The sequence below is a fragment of the Phalacrocorax carbo genome, chromosome 10 (assembly GCF_963921805.1).
Source record: "Phalacrocorax carbo chromosome 10, bPhaCar2.1, whole genome shotgun sequence".
Lineage (NCBI taxonomy): Eukaryota > Metazoa > Chordata > Aves > Suliformes > Phalacrocoracidae > Phalacrocorax > Phalacrocorax carbo.
In genome coordinates this window covers 4,498,396-4,517,103 of record NC_087522.1, presented here as the reverse complement: position 1 = coordinate 4,517,103, position 18,708 = coordinate 4,498,396, and the positions used below count along the sequence as shown (strand labels likewise).

The window sequence follows — 18,708 nt, the reverse complement described above, 5'->3', positions numbered from 1 at the left end:
TGTTGGCAAATGGTACGTTACAGTGTCCAGCTTTACAGGAAATACGTTGGTTGGTCTGGAGAGCAAACTGACTTTTCTTTGTCTAAAAAAATGCTGCTCTTACTTTTTACGAGATTTGTTTGTTTTTAAAAAAGCCATATGATCTCTAAGCAGTGCCAAGCCTGCTTTGCCTCCTGCCTCGCAACGCTTTCCTGGATGCCTCCGGACTTCCTAGCAACCTCACAGCAGAAACACGATCCATCTCCTTTTACCAGAAGGACAACTTGCTTAAAACAAAATCCCAGCTGCCCTCCTGCCATTCCCCAGACGGGTGGGATGCAGTAACTGCGGGACCCCACAAACGCCAGGGGGGAAGGTGGGGAAGCAGACAGGGCTTTCCCAGCACACGGAGGTAAAGCTTTCCCCAAATCCTCTGTTTTCAGCCTCTATTTGTCCCTTCTAAAGTCAAACAATAACACTAAGAGCACCCGGCGAGGAAAGCAGCCACCGAATTGCTAATGGGTGGTTACAGAAACATCGCTGGCTGCGGGATCCAGCAGCAGCTATGCCTGTTCAGTATTTTGGCACTGATTTATGACAAGCGTACTTGTGCTTCCATTAGCCGCGGCTTTCTCGGTTGACCCTTCTGCTCAGAGAGGCAGACTCGACATTAAACTCCCATCAGCTTTCAGTACTGCTGACCTCATCCCCAAAACTCGCAGCGATGTTTTACATCAGCCGGGGCCAACGCATTCCATTAATGCTCCCCCGACTCAAGGAAACATCTGCTCTGTTTACACTGGTAGCAGCACGGAGATCACTTAAGCATCACCTCTGCTCCCTGAGCCCACGGCGGGAGGAGCAGCCGCACACGGGCCAGGCCCTGGACCTCCTGGCCCTCTGCACGACGACCTGGCCATTACTTACTCGGCAGGGCAGAGGTTGCTTAAACCATCAAGGAACAGGAGAGGTGTTATGTAGTAGCAAAGAAGGTGGTTTCCTTCAGGCCAGAAGTGCAAGCTTGGAAGAGGTATTTGTGCCAGCTCCAGCTGAACGGGCTGATTGGAAATAAGGAAGAATTAAAGAATGCCAGAAAAGAATTCTATTTTTTTAACCCCAATGATTTTATGGATTTGTATGTTCAGGCACAGATTCAATGGATATGGCTGATTAATGCAGGTTAGAGCTCACACGTGGAGGGCGCCTCTGCGTCACCTCCCCGAGTGTGTATCACCAGGGTGCCGGGTGCCAAACCCACCCTCACACCCCTCCGGCCCCACCGCCAGGGCAGGGGGTACCTGCAGGGCAGCTCTTCCTGCAGCAACACCAGGAGACAGGATACCTTCCTGAGAACAAAGCACAGCTCATCCAAAACAATCCCCCCATCCCCTACCTCAGATACCAGAGCTTACCAGAAGCCACCAGCTTCTTGCTGGGAAAGCCTGACAGCTCTGAAACAGCTCTTCATGTAGGGAACTTTGAGTTATCAGTACCACATGCCAGCTGGTTAGGGCAAGCCTCCACCAGATCAAGGGGATGCTACTATGTATTTTCCCACTGATTTTTGACAGCTCAGACCTCCTAAAGGAGTCAAACCTGTGGCAAAACCCTAAAACACTGGTTGCTCCCAATGTTCCAATGTTACAGGTGCACTAAATTAACCCCTGATAGCTTCCAGCAGCAATAGAAGGCTTCTTTCCTGTTAACCATCTAGTCAAGGCTATAGCTACTAACAAGCCCATGAGGACACAAAAACATACGGTCGCCTTGAAATATTTGACAGCATCTGTCACAAACAGAGACAGAGCGTGCCACATACGGGAACATTCAGCAAGGGTTGTAAGTTTTTATTGTAATGAAGTCAGGAACACGATCGGCTGTTTCTATCACTGATCATTTTGCTGGTACATGGATTTGCTGCATTTTAGATTTTCACACTTTTAGAGCTTTGCAGAGCTCAGACTAGGAGCTCGCATAGTGGTTAACACAAGAGGGCCACAAAAGACCTCTGTGAGAATCAAGGTCTTTAGGTATTAAACCCACATTCAAATGCCCCTGTAAACAAGCAGGAAATCTACCCCAAACCACCTTTTTTTTTTTTTAAGAAAAAACCCCTGCACACTAATGAAGGCTGGTTTGATTTGGGATGTGGCAGGCAATTCAGTCAACCCAACCGCACCGATGCTGAATGTGATAGCAGGTACTGGAGTGGGAAGAGAATAAAAAACCCCATATTTGTTCTTGATCTTCTGTAATACATTAGGGATGAGTGACACGATCTGCACAAACACTCCCTGTTTTTCACCCTGCTCCCCGTGTCCAAGGTGTCAGCAGCTCACAGCTTTGCCAATTACACCGTAAAACACTGACTTAAGAAAGGCATTTTTATCTAATCCTCTTTCAAAAAGATGAAAAATCAGTACAAGAGGAAGAAGCTGGCACTGAATGAGACAATTCAAATTGTCCCTTTCCAGTTCCTTAACTCAAATGTTAGGGGACAACCACAGCTGGGAATTTCAATCTCTGGAGCAATTAAAGAAAATTAAATTCAGGGAATGAGGCCTTATGCACTCAAAGCTTCATTAACCCTGTCGCCTTTTAATTAAATACGTGCACATGAAATTTTGGACCGAGAAAGTATTTGCCTTACTGACAATACTCTGTTTTAATGGCAAATCAGTACTTGCCTTTTAAAAAAAAAAAAGAATACTGAGGTCGTAAACTCTAGACCTCTCCCGCTCCACAATGACTTTATTAAATACGTGGCAGAAATTACTGCCTATCATCAGCTCCCACTTAACGGGAATGTCTGCTCTCTCTCAAATGCCCTAAGCTGCACGAGTAAAGCTCTGCTTTGGGCTCGTTTTGAGATAACAGACAGCCCCACCAACACCACGGATAAAATATGAGCCAGGATTTAAGAGCCCTACACTTATTATGATCAGTTAGAGAAATAAAGTCAGCTAGCTACGGCAGGATAGATTTTTCAACCCACAGAGAAGAGATTAGTCAGCCTCTCTTAAATACTGTTCATCCTTACTAAAGGCTCAGGCAGACGCCAGAGGCTGTGTGCGACTAGGACAGTTTAAAGGATAATCTTTGAAAGGGGATATTGTCGAGTCTGCCCAGCCAAAATATCCAGCTCACATTGTGCGAGTAACCATCTGACTTGCAAGGGAGTCACGCTGCTCATGTGCCGGCATCACGGCTTTGTAGAGAATATAAATGAAGCACGCTACTAGTTTATCTGGATGCACGACCGCCTAGCAGGGACCGAGCACAAATTGCTTTGATGCTTCCCCCATGTTCATCCAAAAGCAGCATCACCCGACTGATGCACACACAGGCGGTCACGCGTACTGGGACCAGCAACACAGGGCAGGAGGAAACAGTCCTTGCCCCTGTCTCCAAGACACTTCTAAGGAATCTGGCACCTTGAGACAGCCATTTCACCCAGAGACATGCTCTCAGCCCCTCATCACCAGCAAGCAATTTTATACCTCTGGGAGCGATTAGACTTGTTTGTCTTTCTGGGAGACAACTTCAGCCTTTTGCCAGCACACACTGATCAATTTTGTATTTGTGTTTTATTGCTGACCTATGTATTTTAGCTCTTAACTATTTAAAAGAAGACAGTGTGTGTTTAAAGAGATTACTTTCTCTGACACTTACCATAAGAGTTGATACATTTTACAGTAAAAGACACTTCCTTTTTCACACTTGCCCCTCTCTCGAGGGGCTAACACGACAGCACAACTGTTCACACAAGGCTTCCACGGGATGCCATATTCCCAAGCGGATGCTCTGCCCAATTAAGTGAAGAGGCATAGCCCCATTAACCAGAAACAGGCAATTTCTTACGCTTACAGCAGCCCTGTATTCACAGGTTAATTGCTGCATCCCCAAAATAATGTTCTGATTTCACAGCAGCCATATTCTCTTACATGGAGCACAGAGAGCTGTTTGCTGCTGTAGGATGCCCTTGGTACTACCAAGGACAATCTGAACACATCGAGTGTGACAGGCTCTCGCTGAATGCAGAAACAAGCGGAGACACTTATGCTTCCTTAGCCTTTAACACCGACAAGGGAAGGGGCATCCTGCTACAGCACCAGCAATGAAGAGCACACGAGTTTTGTGACGCTTGAAGTGCTACCAGGCAGAACAAAACATATCACTCTATTCCTCTGCTCCTAGAAATTACAGGTCCATTAACCTTTTTGTGTGCACGAGATGGTCTTCCCACTTGCACACAGCAAATAAGCAAAGACGACAGGCATGGTGAACGTGCACAGGGACCAGGTGAAGGAGGCTGCTTCCAGTGCAAACCCGCTTGTACAGAGTTCTGCTTCTCAGTTCTGGTGCTATCATTTTATGACAACAACATTTCCTGACCCAGTTTCTACCTATCTTGCTCCTCATTCCTCTGCTACAAGTAGTGATTAGTAACATCAGTGTTCTGGCTGGATTGCTACAGTCCCATTAATAATGCAAAAGTAGTAACAGAGAGAGCAGAAGAAAAGAGGCTTGAAAGTTAAAAGCAGTAAGAGAATGCATATTGGGGGTCACTGGAAGGGGAGGGACAAGGAAAAGAAGAAACACTGGCCTACTGAGATTATAAGCCATATACTTCAAAACATATCATTCCTTTCAGGTGGAAGTGGTGGGTGAGTCAAGCATGGCTAATTGGAAGATAATATGTGAGTAAGAATGACACACAGAGGTGATTTTTATTAAATCAGAAAAAAAAAGCTGTTTCACCTTCCCTTTCCCCTTCTAAATTTGCTGCCTCACCACTTCATGTTCCCATTTCCCTGTTACTTGTGTTTCAGAGGTCAATGGTCACCTGGCATCCGACACATGATGCACACTGAAGTTTCCTCTCTCCAGAGCAACTTCTGCAGAGACCAGCCCATACAGCCAAACCTTTATGCCAGTAATCAGGCTGTTCCTGGTGCACCTTAACCTGAGGCTCTGCTGAAGCTGATTTATGACACGTACTCTGAACCTAAAATAGTGCTGGATTTGAGTAGGTAACCCAGCATCTCTCTGTGCTTCCAAGGCCAGGGAGTCTCCAACACAGACAAAAGCCCCCTCAACAGCAATGGCTTCACCACCACCATCTAAGGAACACAAGACTCCTGACAGCACTGAATAAAGCTGCTGGAGCTGCATCCTCGACTGCATCACTTTGAAACTTGCCCCCGCCCCTTTCCTGCTAAGCCCAGCACAGAAATAAAGGAAAAGAGGAGCCGACAGGTTTGGCGTTGATTCCTCAGCTGTTCCCATTGCTGAATGAAAGCCCACATTGACAGCAGAAGGGCTAAACTGCCTCCTGCACACCAGGAAGGCGGCTTGTTTAAGACTGACTCTGGTCTGACACTGAAAAGCAAGTATCTTCTGAAGGGGTTGGCAGTCCTCACTTTTCCTGAGGATTTGCAAGACACATGAGCTAACTTTTAAAGGTCATTTAGCAGAGCTGACCAGCCACACTATTTCTCTCCCAGTGTTTGGCATTTACAGCTTCCTACATGGTACCAGGCCTCTTGTAGCGGTGATGCATGAAACAAAACAAAGCACACCCTCTTTCCATTAGCTGAAATCACACATCTCTCCCCCTTGCAATATATATTCCAATATATGAGGTTATCAATGTTGTTATTTAACTGCAGCATAACTCCTCTGTCACTGAAGAGAAGTATTCCAAAGTCTTCTAGTTAAGGGCTCAGATGACCACCAAGAAGGGATTAAAAAAAAAAACAACCAGTGGCCTCATGGAGATGAGCTCATGAAAGACTGGCAATGGAGAAAAAAAAAATATGGAAAGATCAGCTTCAGAACTGCATTGCTTTTTCAAAGAGACCTTTCAAGTATCACTTCCTCTGCAGAGAGGAAGTGAGAGGACCTGGAGGTTCTCCGACACAAACAGCTTCCCTTCCACAACAATGATATAAAAGGATGGGTGTTTTTAAAAAGAGAAAAAAAAAGAAAAAAGGAAAGCAGGCCAGCCCTGAGCACACTGTGACCAAATTAGGAAACAAACTCTACTGACAGCCTCCAAAATGGACATCATCTGCAGCAGCCTTGTATTAGCTCAGGAAGTCTGATGACTGTGTCATCTGCTGAAATCTGTTTATGTGCAAACAGAAAGGAGAAGCAAAACACCTCCTTGCACTACAATGCCAGGTTAGGCCATCTCAGTGCTCTGGCCCAAAGGAGACAGTCATCAGCTGCCCTGACACAATACTATTCAAAACCTCCACTGCTGACTCATGCCCCTCCAAAGATAACTCTGCCCAGGAAGCTCTAAGATACAGCAAGACAAGGTGTACACAGAGAGTTGGGTTTCTTAAGCACATTTTTAAAGTGGTTGGTTGCGGCAGATGAAGCTGAGGTTAGAGATCAGTGATTACTATGACAGGAATGTGAGGGGGAGGAAAGAGAGGGAAGATGTAGCTTCTTGACTAAGGTCAGAACAATGTTTTTAATTTGGCTTGGGAACAGCCTTTTTCCATCTTCTCCAACCTCTGTTTCCACTGCAGCAGTGAAACAACGCTGCTCTGATGCTCTGTGAACACAAGTAGCACTGGGCAGAGTTTTAACCTTAAACTCGCCCCTGCTGCCATGAAGGGTACCTGTACTGAGCTCCCACAGCAGTCCCAGGGCAGCTCGGTGGCATCACTACCTGTTGTGTGGACAGACAAGTGACAGAGACCAAGTTACTTCACTGTTTAAACAAAAGTCAAACAAATCAAGCAATCTGAGCACCCTGTGTACAGAGGCTTAGGGTTTCTCCCTGATGTTAGGGCAATCGCATATTAATCCCTCTCTTGTTCCCTGCGTGAAATGGAAGAACACCATTCCTCCCTTTCTTTTTCAAAGGGACCGGGAGAAAAAAGCTAAATTTACAGCTCCGCTCAAACTCTGCTCAACCCTCAGCACAACCACAGCCTTCAGGGTCCTTCCAGGCCCAGCAGCTTGGCTGCTACAGGACCACTCTGTCAACTTGCCATGTCCAAGGACCTTTCACGCCACAGCACCACCCACCCATGGTGCTCTTATCGAACCCCCAAGTCCATCACCTTATCTCCAAAGACACTGTCATTGCATGTCTGTGCCAACCACCACAGGTCTGCAGCTGCTCTCAGTGGCTCCTTTGCCTAAATGGTTGCAGGCTGTGCCCAGGGAGAGGAGGCAAGACAAGACTGCTGAGGCTGAAGTTTCCATCCCACATGAAGTTGTGTTCAGCTTATTACCTCTGGACCTTTCCGCAGCAAAGGACAGAGATACAAAGGGAAGATAGCACTGCTACCTCTTATGGACCTGACAAAGAGGTATTCACTGGTCAGTAAACAGGGGGGGAATTGCCTTTTCACTGAAAGGATATTACTATATAAGGCAGAAAGCAAGCACAGGAGTAAGCTTTGTTGCTTGAAATTGCACTGACTTACAGGGTCTATTTTTAAAAGAGACTAGTTTGAGTTCCTGCTTTCAGCAGCTTTTTTTCTCCCCCCCTAAGAGATAGATACCACATTTAAACTGACCTCTTTCCTCAGGTCCATTTCCAGGCTGGGCTTTGCCCTCTTCTGGTCTGTCAGACTCATTTATCAAGTGAAGCATTTCCACATACCACTGCATAAATAGACTTGACCTTGTAAAAGCAGCAGCACCTGAGCTCCCACTGATGGAATCTCTCTACCCCACCACAGCAATTAACCCAGCCTGCTCCTACCCTCTTTCCAGGTGAGGTATTCTCAGAGCTCCTACAGCCCCCTCCTACATGTCCCAAGGAAGGGTGGCAGGTATAAGGACAAGGCAAGGAGTGATTCTGGACTGATCATAGTGCCTCTCCTCTGGAATGGGGCATTTAGGAGCAAGCTGCTGCTGGCAGCACTCAACTCTTCTAGCTGCTCCCAGCCCAGCCCAACAGGAGTTACAGGAGTTCCCCCAGAGGGCGCAACTTGCTTCTGGTTCCTGGCTTTCCCAGATGTTCACTCCCAGCCAGGGAACAAGCTGTGGGCATGCATCATCCAGCTTCCAGGGAAGCAAGGAAAGCCCCTGGCATGTGGCTTTCCCATGTTCCCCTTGCAGTCCCCTCAAAAAGTTAAGTATCTTGCCCAGCATAAAGCTGGGGACGAGAAGATGTCCCAGCTCTCAGCATTCCCCATGCAACTTTGACCCTAAATGCCTTGATGGGACGAACCACGTGGTTTAGCTCACACACACTCTTCCTACACAGGACTGTACTTTTAAGGCTTTACTGTACCAGGAGCACTCTCCTGTTATCTATCTTCCTCTAGGACTTGGCAATAAAATTTACTGGGGTGTTATCTGCCACGTACAGTCACCTCAACCCCACCTTCAGCCTTGATCCCTCCCTCCTGCCCATCCCTTTGAGGAGTGATACGGAAATCACCAGCGCTCCTGCTGCAGTACTGCTGGCGCTGCCATCGATAGCATCGCCGCTCGCCCTGCCTGCAGCACAGAGCACCGCCGCTGCAGACGAGTTTCAATGTCCTTTTATGGAAGAAAAATGAAAATCGCCTGCCCAGCCACGGAGTGCCTCAGAGGCGAGCTGAGATGACAGACGGAAACTTGCCATTTGTTGTGGTTTTGGCAGTAATAGAGTGGAGCATGTTCCCATGTGCATCGCTCATTTAAAAAGGGTGCAGTGAAGGCAGAGCTGGAGGAGAAAGCTGAGAGCTCCAAAGCAGGAGGTTTCAGGGATGCAGCGCTGAGGAAGAAGATGGCAGAGTCATGAAAAGATGGCTTAGACTGTTCTGCCAGCCCAGGCAAGTGGGAGACAGGCCTCCAGACAAAAGCGTGCGCAGGCACAAGTGCTCCGTTCCCAAACATCCCAATAAGACACATAGCAAGGTTCTCCACACCACATTTCCCTTTTTAATCCCAATAAATTCTGCTAAGCTTCATTCATAGAGACACAGAAGGATGGGAATTTAAACAAGGGAGTTGGTTCTTGAGGTCATTGCCACCAGAAAAACATTACAGGGGTCTGGCATAAGTGAGTGCCACCTTTAGCTCTGCTCTCCACTAAAGCTGTGGGACCAAGCTCTAAATAACAATCAAATCTAAATAAATAGGCTCAAGGAAAAGCATACAGAGAACAGCAATAAGAATGGCTGAACAGAGAATGAGATGGGGCCATGGGACCTTCAAAATGTTTGCGCTGCTGTCAGGAAGCTGAATGAGACAGCAGACTTCCAACAGCTGGGAAAACATGTTGCAAAACAAGGAGAATTAAGTAATTCTCCATATGCACATCCTACTCTGAGGCATTTTGGACAAGCTCAATTTCTCCAACCAGAACAGTTTTCTCCCCCCCCCCCATGTCCCACATGCACCCTGCCAGTGACAAATCTTGATACAGCTTAAGCCTAAAACCACAGCGCATCTGGAGTCGGGCAGAGCAGCCCCGGGCAGCACCGGGCCGGCCTCTAGCACAGAAGTAATGGGCCCTGTGGTATGTGTTGGATGACATCCTCAGAAGGCTATGTCATCCTGAACACAGCCCCTGCTGCTGGGTACTTGATTACACAAACATTTCCCCTTGCACCCTATAAAACACTTTTAAGTGGATCATAGGTGGCTGGGGCTGCCTCGTAACCCACCTCAATCACAAGCAGCTGTGTGCCCCATTACCACACCAGGTACAGAGATCACAGGCATTGCGGCATGCCCCTTAGCTGCTTCAGTAACTTGAAGTCTGGTTGATCATGCAACGATTTGTTATTTCAGCAAGACCACTCACAGCGGACTTCCTGCAAACCGTACAACGCGACTTACACTTATTAACATAGGTTGTGGATGCAGTGTTAGCACCCTGCTAAGAGAAGCCATGTTCAGACACAGCTTGCTAGGCAGAACTCTGTACAAGCTTAAACCTGTATTGCTTCCAACACAAAATGAAGGTTAAAAGCAGCTGGGTGCATCTGTTCCTAGCCAGCACCTTGAAATCAATCCTGAAACATTCCAGCAGCTTAAAAAGAAGTCCCCTAAAACACCACATCCGAGTCCTACAAATTAAAACTACACACAAGGATTGCGGTGGCCAGGGAGCCTAACCTGAAGACAAAAAGGAGAAAAGAATGGAGATTTGATTCATCTGACAACAGGCACATCAATGCTTATTTTTCCGGCATGACAGTTCAGACGCCCAGCGGGCAAATCCACCACCCAAACACAACCTCATTGGCAGCACGCACTAAGGAGCCCCGACACAAGAGGGGCAGCCGCCCAGTCCGAGGGCAATGCAATTTAGCACCATGCAACCATCCGCCATCGCCTCTTCGCATCCAGCCAGCACCGAGGCAGGCAACTCCTCGGTACAATAAAGTAGCACAAATTTTAAGCTATGCAAAGGAGTTTTAAGGCAGAGTCTTGTAAACGCAAGTCCCTGCAAAGTGGCCTGGCTATGAATTGAGCGTTGAGGGTTTCAAGCTCTCCGGTACCGGAGGGACAGCGCTGCTCCGTGCATGCACGATTTCCATGGCAACGGCAGCTTTCACCTCCCCATCTCTTGGCTGGCTGAAAGCCCTGCAGCGCTTTGTGCTGAGACTGCAAAGAGGGGAGATGATCTCCCCCACGGGCAACAAGGCGCCGAGGACAGCAGCAAGCAGCCCAGGAACAAAAGCCTTGTCTTCAACAATATGGGATCTTGGGAGGAGGGAGGCAGAACAGAAAAGCATGGACTTCCTTTTCTGGTGGGAAACAGTACTTCCCCCAACCTGCAGAAGTGCATGCTTGCTTCCCAGTGCCGCACAAGTCGACGAGCAACATGTGCCTGTCCTAGTTTTACCAGAATTGCCAGCTTTGGTTTGCTCTGTCAGAGCACAGGGAGGAGAAACGCACAGCATTAGAGATGAGAAATTCAAGCACTGCTTCCACACAGGAATCCCCGCGCAGAATAAGATGGAGGTTGACTGAGCAGGCCAGCAAATCCTCCTGCCGCCGGGAAGCCTGGCGACACGCATGGTCAGCGACCCGTTACAGAGCAAAACCTCAAAACTCAAATAGGTCTGAGCAAAAGCTGCCTCTCTCCCAGCACCAGCTCAGACTGCACACACAGACAACACATCCATAGGGTGGCTTGGGTGATGTCTTCCCTTGGCTAATTAAAGCTTTTCCTCCACCCTGCGGTTTGTGATATTAAGATTCAAGCCCCAGTCACCTAACTGGAAGCCAAACTTGACGCCACGCAGCTGGAGCCACTGCGGCCCTGGCAGATGGTGCGGGTTCATCTGCATGCTCTCCATGCAGCCGTTCAGTCACAGAAGGCGACCAGCAGCTCTGCCCATTGCTGAGGTTACAATTAGCCACACTTTAGTCCCTGCAAGGTGCAAATGACTGGAACTACAGGTGAGATGCATAAGCAGTGACCTGGGTATGCCTAGAGCTGCTGTTATTATTGAGCCCAACATACAGCCAAAATGAAGGCTTCCAGCTGGTTCCCATCACTTACTTCACAATACATCCATAGCTGGCCCAAATATGAACCAACCTCTCTGCAAGATTTAAAGGAAAGCCTGAGAGTATCAACATGAACTCTCAAAGCAAGACAAAGGGCTCAGGTGATGGAGCACAGAAATACAACAAGACCACCATCTGGTCCTCCTCTCCCCAGCCTTGAAGAGCCTTGAGGTTTCAGGAGAGGCACATTTTGACCTTTCCCTTTCCACACTTCCCCTCACTTTAAGTTCAGCTGTGCAAGTGCAGTCCTTCCAACCAGAGAGGGACTCCTTCCAGGATCAGTCATCACCACCACAGAGTCTGCCAGAGGCACTGCTAGCAAAGCCAATGCATCCTCTCCAACCTCTGTAGAGTTCCCTAGATTAGCCCTTTCCTCCCTAAGGGCAAGAGTTTCCTGAAAGCAAGAGCATTAACCAAAATTCTTCATTCTGGAAAGAGACAAGATAGCGGAAATATGAAGAACCACTGCAGTTGCTGCTGTGAGACAACACCGCATCCTGCTATCCAAATTCCTCACCCTCGACTTCAAATCCTAAAGTCATTCAAGACTTCTAAGAAGAGCACAAGCTACTCAGCAGATTTTCAGCTAATGAATCAACACAAGCTGTCCAGGAAACCAGAAATCCAGCCCGCTGGAATGCTGCAACCCCAGGGAGGGGGGACAGGCAGTATGCTAGGAAGGAAATGAAACAGCAAATCAGAAGGAAAGGAACATTTCAGCACTGACCCCTCTTACCACAGTTACTGTGCCACATTACACATTTTAATAAAAAGAGCTACTTCAATTTGTATTGCACATTGAAGCATTCATGTTCTTCAAGCCTGAATTTTGTTCTGTGGTGCTGACATATGTATATTTTGAAAACAACTGTTTTTGCACTAAAAAAAATTGGTTTAAACGTGAATCAACATTGCCACCTAGTGACTAGCAAGCCTCCTTGCTCATGACACTTGGATGATCCGTCAGAATCACATTTCTTTCCCAAATGCTAGAGGTGGACGTTAGCAAAATATATCTGGAGATCAGAGATCTGAAACAGTTGTGCATCTTTCGTAAGCGCCTTTCCCCTGCCAGTAAGTTTGATTTTCATTACAGAATGCGAAGTTCACTGCTGGCAACTTCAGCTTGTCTAGAGAGAATTTGATTTCTTATTACCTTCTCAATACAGGCAAGTGGTGGGTGGTATCACTTCAATACAAGAACCCAAAGTTATGGCAGCTACAAGGATAAGGTTAATGAACTTGAGAGGAAATTCAGTGACTAGCAGAAATCTCTGCTGGGGGACAGGCTGTTCCCTGAATACGGCACAAGAATTCACTGTTGTGGCTGAACTTACACAAGACACCTTGTAGCTTCAGTGCTAAACACTGATACTGTACTGGCCTTGGCTCACTGGCACCAGACATAAGTGGGGTTCTGCATACATTCAGGAGACTGGGATACATTTCTATGCTTCTATTTTTCCCCAGAACAGATGGTGCAGAAGCAGCAGTGGCAAGCTTTCCCCACTCCGTCCCTCCATTGGGCCTGACGATTCTCCCGTTATAGCTATTAGCAAACTTTGAGAGAAGCACAGAGATCTTCCTTTTGAATGGACACATTTCAGTGAGCTCTTCAAACCAGTTTTTTTGTCACTTCAAACTGAATCTGTATTCGGACAACAGCACAAAAGAAACTGCAGATGCTAATTCTCTTAAGGATAGCACTTAAGGTTGTTTCAGCTCATTCTCCAGAAGTTCTGTTAGATAAACGATTACAATTTAGTTTTTTACCTTTTAAACATCCAGCTCCCTGTTCACCCAGAACATTTCTATACGTGCAGGACAGCAACCTGAGGCATCGAGAAACTTTTTTTTAGCCAACGTCTTCCAAGGAAAGAAAGGAATACTGTTGTCTCATCTGTCTGGCCACACAAATTTACAGAACATCAGTAGGATCCAGCAAATACTTTGACTGCTGCTCCATTAGATATTCATTCACCTGCTACTAGGAAGCATGATTTGTCCTCCCAGCTCTCCTGCCCAACACTCCAGGAGAGACCAAATGGCAAAGTATCCCCCAATTACCTTTCTGCAGCGGGGGTTAGGGCAGCTGAACCGCTTCACATCGTTATCCAGCAGAGCTGGGAAGTTACAGAACGGACACCTGCAGCCCAAAATAAGATGCCATTAACACAGAGTGCCAAACATATCTTTGCTGAAAGTGGATTTAGCCAAATAGCTACGTGGTAGTTAATAACGCTGCCAACCAAACGCTTGCTGCCAGGATATGCTGACTACTGCCTTTTCACTCATATTTCTTCGATCACTTCCCTGTTTGCAATTGAAATATTATATGCTCAGCACTGCTTTTGACCATGTAATTTAGGGGATCAGGACAGAGCTTGCAAGCAAGTCCTGGGGGAAGACAAGTCTATTGAATTTTAATCTGCTCCTAGTCAAAAGGAGACCAAACTAAATAAAAACAGACCTGGGAAGGCAGAAGCCTGAATTTATAATACAGCTCTTTGAAAGCTACCTATCTCACAGTCAACACACATTTAGAGTTTCAGGAAACAGATTGCTACAACAGTAAGTGCGCTCTGCGTCCTCTGCTGGACACTTACCTGACAAGCTCGTCTGCACAGGCAGCAGCCACCTCCTCCTCAGCTTTCCGCTCATAGTATTTACAGAGGATGTTCTCCGGAAGCACTTTCTCCAGCTCGCTGGTGGGGAATGAACACGTGCAACTGCCTTCCATGCAGCTCAGCTCTGACTAGGGTTGGAAGGAGAGAGCTCAGGTTCAGCAGGATGCTAGAAACACACGAGACAGTGCCCGGAACATTTCCGAACAAACCAGCACAAAGCCTTGCTTGGAGGGAACAGCGCGTAAGTCAGCAGACAACTGCCAGAGAACAGGTTTGTTACAGGAAGAACAAAACTAGTTAAACAGATCAGGCCTCAAACACTGGGCATGAAGATGCTGTTGATCGCTGGGATCACAGTTCACTCACTCCAAGTCCACTGGGACCACAGAAAGGCCCGTTACTACTGTACGGTCTCTGCTGAGAACTAACACTCTGCTCACACACAGTATGCTGCTTTCTTGTAAATAGGGTCACGTAAGATACAGCTGCCAGTTTATATGTTCATGTGAAACAGATCCCAGAGTACAAAAGCATGCCATAATTTGATCATCATATCTCCAGGCAAAGGAGCATGCACACCTCAGAGCAGGTTAATGACTTGTTTATAGCTCAGCCAGAGCATGAGGATAATTGCTAGCTAAATTGGAGACTATGAAGGTCAGTCGTATCATAGAGGAACCATCCCCCAAATTAAGGTGGGATCACAGCGATACTATGAAGGACAAACCCTCTTAGCTAGGAGGAGACTGTCCAAGCCAGAGATAAGAGTGTTCTCTGTGCAGACACCATTGGTTTATTAAGTAGAAAATAAAAACCAGACGACAGCAAGTTACTGTTGTTACTATGAATGCTGTAGAAAGTTTTCCTAGTAATGCAAGTTGCTAAGCACTGAGCACAAAAGACGGAGGTTAGCAAAACTGAAATCCTATTCAGCAAAGATCCCATTGTGAAATTGTTGGTTTATTTGATTGTGAGACTGACTTGTTGAATTTAGATTTCAGGACACAATTCCATTCAAATATTTCCTGGGAAGTGCAGTTACATCTGATTTAAGCAATGACACTACGCAAACAGCAGTGTGATCTCCCCATAGCAATTTACCCATTCTCCCCTTGTCCAGTGGGAAATTCTTACCTTCCCAGAGCCAAAGACTGCCTCCTGAGCATATTTAATTAGGCACTCCTTGCAGAACAAGTGACCATCTGCACACTGAGTTAGCTCTTCAAATGCAAACTCCCCATAACAACAGCGGCACTCTATCATCTGACCATCCTGCAGCCATAAACAGAGGTATCAGCATCAAAGCACTGATAGCTATGGCAACATATAGGCACATACAACTGCAAGCCATAAACAACGCCAGCGTTAATTCTAAAAAAGAGCAGCAGATACACACCATTCCATTAGATACACTATTTGGTGGTCAAAACTCACGGAGTTTGTGGCTGTGCTTAGTTTTAAGTAACTTAATATCTACACGTCCGGCTTGACAGGTTCCAAAAAGCTACAGAGCACACGGTGTTTTAATAATTCTTAGCTCACAGGCAGAGAAGCAGCTGGGTTTGGGAAGCAGCAGAAGAGTACACACCATTCATATGGGGAAAGCCAAGCTTCAGATCTGTTGCCCTCTAAAGGAACGTTTACCCATCTGCCTGGAGAGACCTTGTCTCGGCCTCTTCACTGCAGGGGTGGAGAAGCTTGCCACTGTTAAAGAGTAAGTATGCCTACTTCTTCAAAGGTCCAACATCTTCTCCCAAGTTTGAAGAGACGTGGGCGTGGAGAACAAAAAGGTAATCCACAGCTGCTGAACTGATCCCTAACTTTCCTCTCTTTGTTTGAAGGGAAAGACCTGATTATCAGGTTTTTAAAGAGTCCTTTCTGCAACGGAGGAAGGCCTTTCCACTGGCAGAGCTCCAACAACAGCAAATCTGTTTCAAACAGCCACAACGGTGGTAGCAAGAGCAAACCTGGTACTATTCTATTGCAATGTTTGTTCTGGCCATTAAAGATACAAGCGGCAGCTGACTGAATTACTACAAATCATTACGTGCATCAATACTGTCTTGCTGGACTCGGCTCTTGTCTACCTCTTCTAAAAGGCAGCCAACACACACTATGCAGGTTTTGCCAGGTCAGCACAGTGCAAATGCAGCTTCAGAAAAACTCCATTCCAGAAGCCGAAAGAGTCTGTGAGCAGTAAGTGCAAAGCAGTGTCTGTGCATAAGCTGAACTCGAAGCCACATTATAGATACTGACCTTCTGATACTGCTCCTCATTCATCTGCAGAGCAAGGAGGAAGTCTGCATGCTGTAAGAGAGACATATGCATCTGTATTTACAGAATAGATAAAGCAATTTTCCAGCCTCTACACTCTTACTTTATCTCAGGGCTTACAAACCACCACAAAAGGCTCACTGTCTGCTTACAACATCCCTCAGCCCATCCTTCCAGTCCATTAAGCTATTTATGATTCAGCTAAAACAGATGGGAGAAATAAAGGCAGCGAGAACAAAGAACCAAATTCTGTATTATGGGAGGGCTGCTGGTTCAGGTTTCCATGGGCAGAGATGATCTCACCCAATGGACCCCTCCAGAGAAAGCCCCAAGGAACATTAACACTGTTTTTTAAAAGGAGACACTATCCATCTGCCTAAGAGACACGGATCTTTAGGAAGCTGCTTTAGAAAGGACTGTAGGTGCAGAGCTGTGAATTTAGTCTTCCCTCAGACTACAAGGGGAAGGCAACACACCAGCGAGGGCTCCAGGGTTCTGCCTCACAAACCACATGGTCCTCAGCCCAGGACAAGGCATTCTGGAGACACAGTACTGCCAACTTGTGGAAGGCAGAGTGAACGGACAGACTGCCTTGGGCCTGGTCATTATTCACCACTGACACTGAGCTGCAATTTTAAGTCCTAAAGATGCAGAGAAGTCTGCTAATAATTAGAAGAACTTTTACTACTTTGTAGCAAAACAGGTCCAGAACAGTGTTGTATCATGGATCATACATCAACATTAGCAGATATATAGGAGATTTTCAGCAGATGTATGTTTAAGTAAATATGAAACTCTGCTTGTTTTTTTTCCTCCATGTGCTGGTTTTGGCTGGGATAGAGTTGATTTTCTTCACAATGGTTGGTATGGGACCATGTTTTGGATTTGTGCTGGAAACAGTGCTGATAACCCAGGGACGCTTTCCTTCCCGCTGAGCGGGGCTTACACAGAGCCAAGGCCTTTGCTGCCCCTCACCCCTCCCCACCAGCGAGTGGGCTGGGGGTGCACGAGGAGCTGGGAGGGGACACGGCCGGGGCAGCTGACCCCAGGGATGTCCCACACCATATGGTGTCATGCTCAGCGTATAGAGCTGGGGGGAGAAGGAGGAAGGGGGGACGTTGGGAGTGATGGCGTTTGCCTTCCCAAGTCACCGTTACACATGATGGAGCCCTGCTTTCCTGGAGATGGCTGAGCACCTGCCTGCCCGTGGGGAGGAGTGAATGGATTTCTTCTTCTGCTTTGCATGCGCAGCTTTTGCTTTACCTAACCTGTCTTGATCTTAACCCATGAGTTTTCTCTCTTACTCTTCCAATTCTTTCCTCGATCTCAGTGGGGCAGGGGAAGTGAATGAGTGGCTGGGTGGTGCTTAGTTGCCAGCTGGTGTTAAACCGTGACACTCCAAAAACAATTTGCTTGGGACAAGTCATACATGTTAACAGGTAGTACAGGGGCCAAGACAGTTTTTCAACATTTTGTTCAGCATTTGAATTTCTCCAAGAGGCAGTTTTCCATGTTTAGGGCCAAGACCTCTACAGTAGTTGAAGCTGTTTGCACCATAAGATCGAAGCAGCTCCTACCACTCACCTCTGCCATCTCTTTAACTTTCTGTTCATAGAATTCCTGCTCCAGTAGCACTGGTGGGAGAAGAGAGAGCTTGTCATAGGACCTCCAGTGCCGTCTCTTATTCTCCAAGAAGAACATGCGCTTCTCAATTTTCACATCTCCTAAAGCAGAGTTAAAGGCACAATGAAATGGGATGGAGCAGCCAGGACAAAGCTTAAATCTCTCTTCCTCTGTACAACGCCAGCTGCTGAACTTCAGCGTCTCAAACAGCACTGTACCATGCAGAGGCACTAATGAAGACTATCTCCAAAACAGATACCAGGCAGTGACAGAAACGTAGCTGTTTTGGGACCACATCCCTTTTCAACAACAGTACTTTCTGTTGCAAGTCAGTTCTGCTTACAATAACCATGCAGAGTGTGCAATACATATGGCTTGGAATTTACCTTGCTCAAACTTGAAGTCTATATATGAATACTGATTCATTTCTTTCCTCCTTTTTCGTTTCCCACTGGTTTCGGGAGACAGCTCCTGCCATTTTTTGATTGCATCTGAAAAGGCCTAAAAACAACGCACAGACTTAAATCCTGTCTGTTTTCTGGAATAAAGCAACAGCACATACTTCAAATCGAAGCACAGTACAGACAGGTGCATAAGTGATCCAAAACCAGAAAGACAAACACCCCATGTAAGGCAAGTATACCTCTTTCCTTTGCTCACCTTGTTGCTTTATGTACTCATGAAGCAAACATTCCATAAAAACAAAATAGTTGAACGA

At 46.8% G+C, this 18,708-nt stretch overlaps 1 protein-coding gene across 2 annotated transcripts in view; it reads right to left on the bottom strand.

Annotated features, from left to right (window-relative positions):
• The window catches only part of RNF216 (ring finger protein 216), an 81,616-nt gene that overhangs the window by 36,749 nt on the left and 26,159 nt on the right, over positions 1 to 18,708 (bottom strand). For both annotated transcript variants that reach the window (XM_064461529.1, XM_064461528.1), the window contains exons 8-13: positions 18,377 to 18,491; positions 17,952 to 18,091; positions 16,350 to 16,400; positions 15,228 to 15,365; positions 14,073 to 14,221; positions 13,534 to 13,612 (exon numbers count right to left, since the gene is read on the bottom strand). In XM_064461529.1, coding sequence (XP_064317599.1) covers positions 13,534 to 13,612; positions 14,073 to 14,221; positions 15,228 to 15,365; positions 16,350 to 16,400; positions 17,952 to 18,091; positions 18,377 to 18,491 — 672 coding nt within the window. The remainder of the gene's footprint in view (positions 1 to 13,533; positions 13,613 to 14,072; positions 14,222 to 15,227; positions 15,366 to 16,349; positions 16,401 to 17,951; positions 18,092 to 18,376; positions 18,492 to 18,708) is intronic.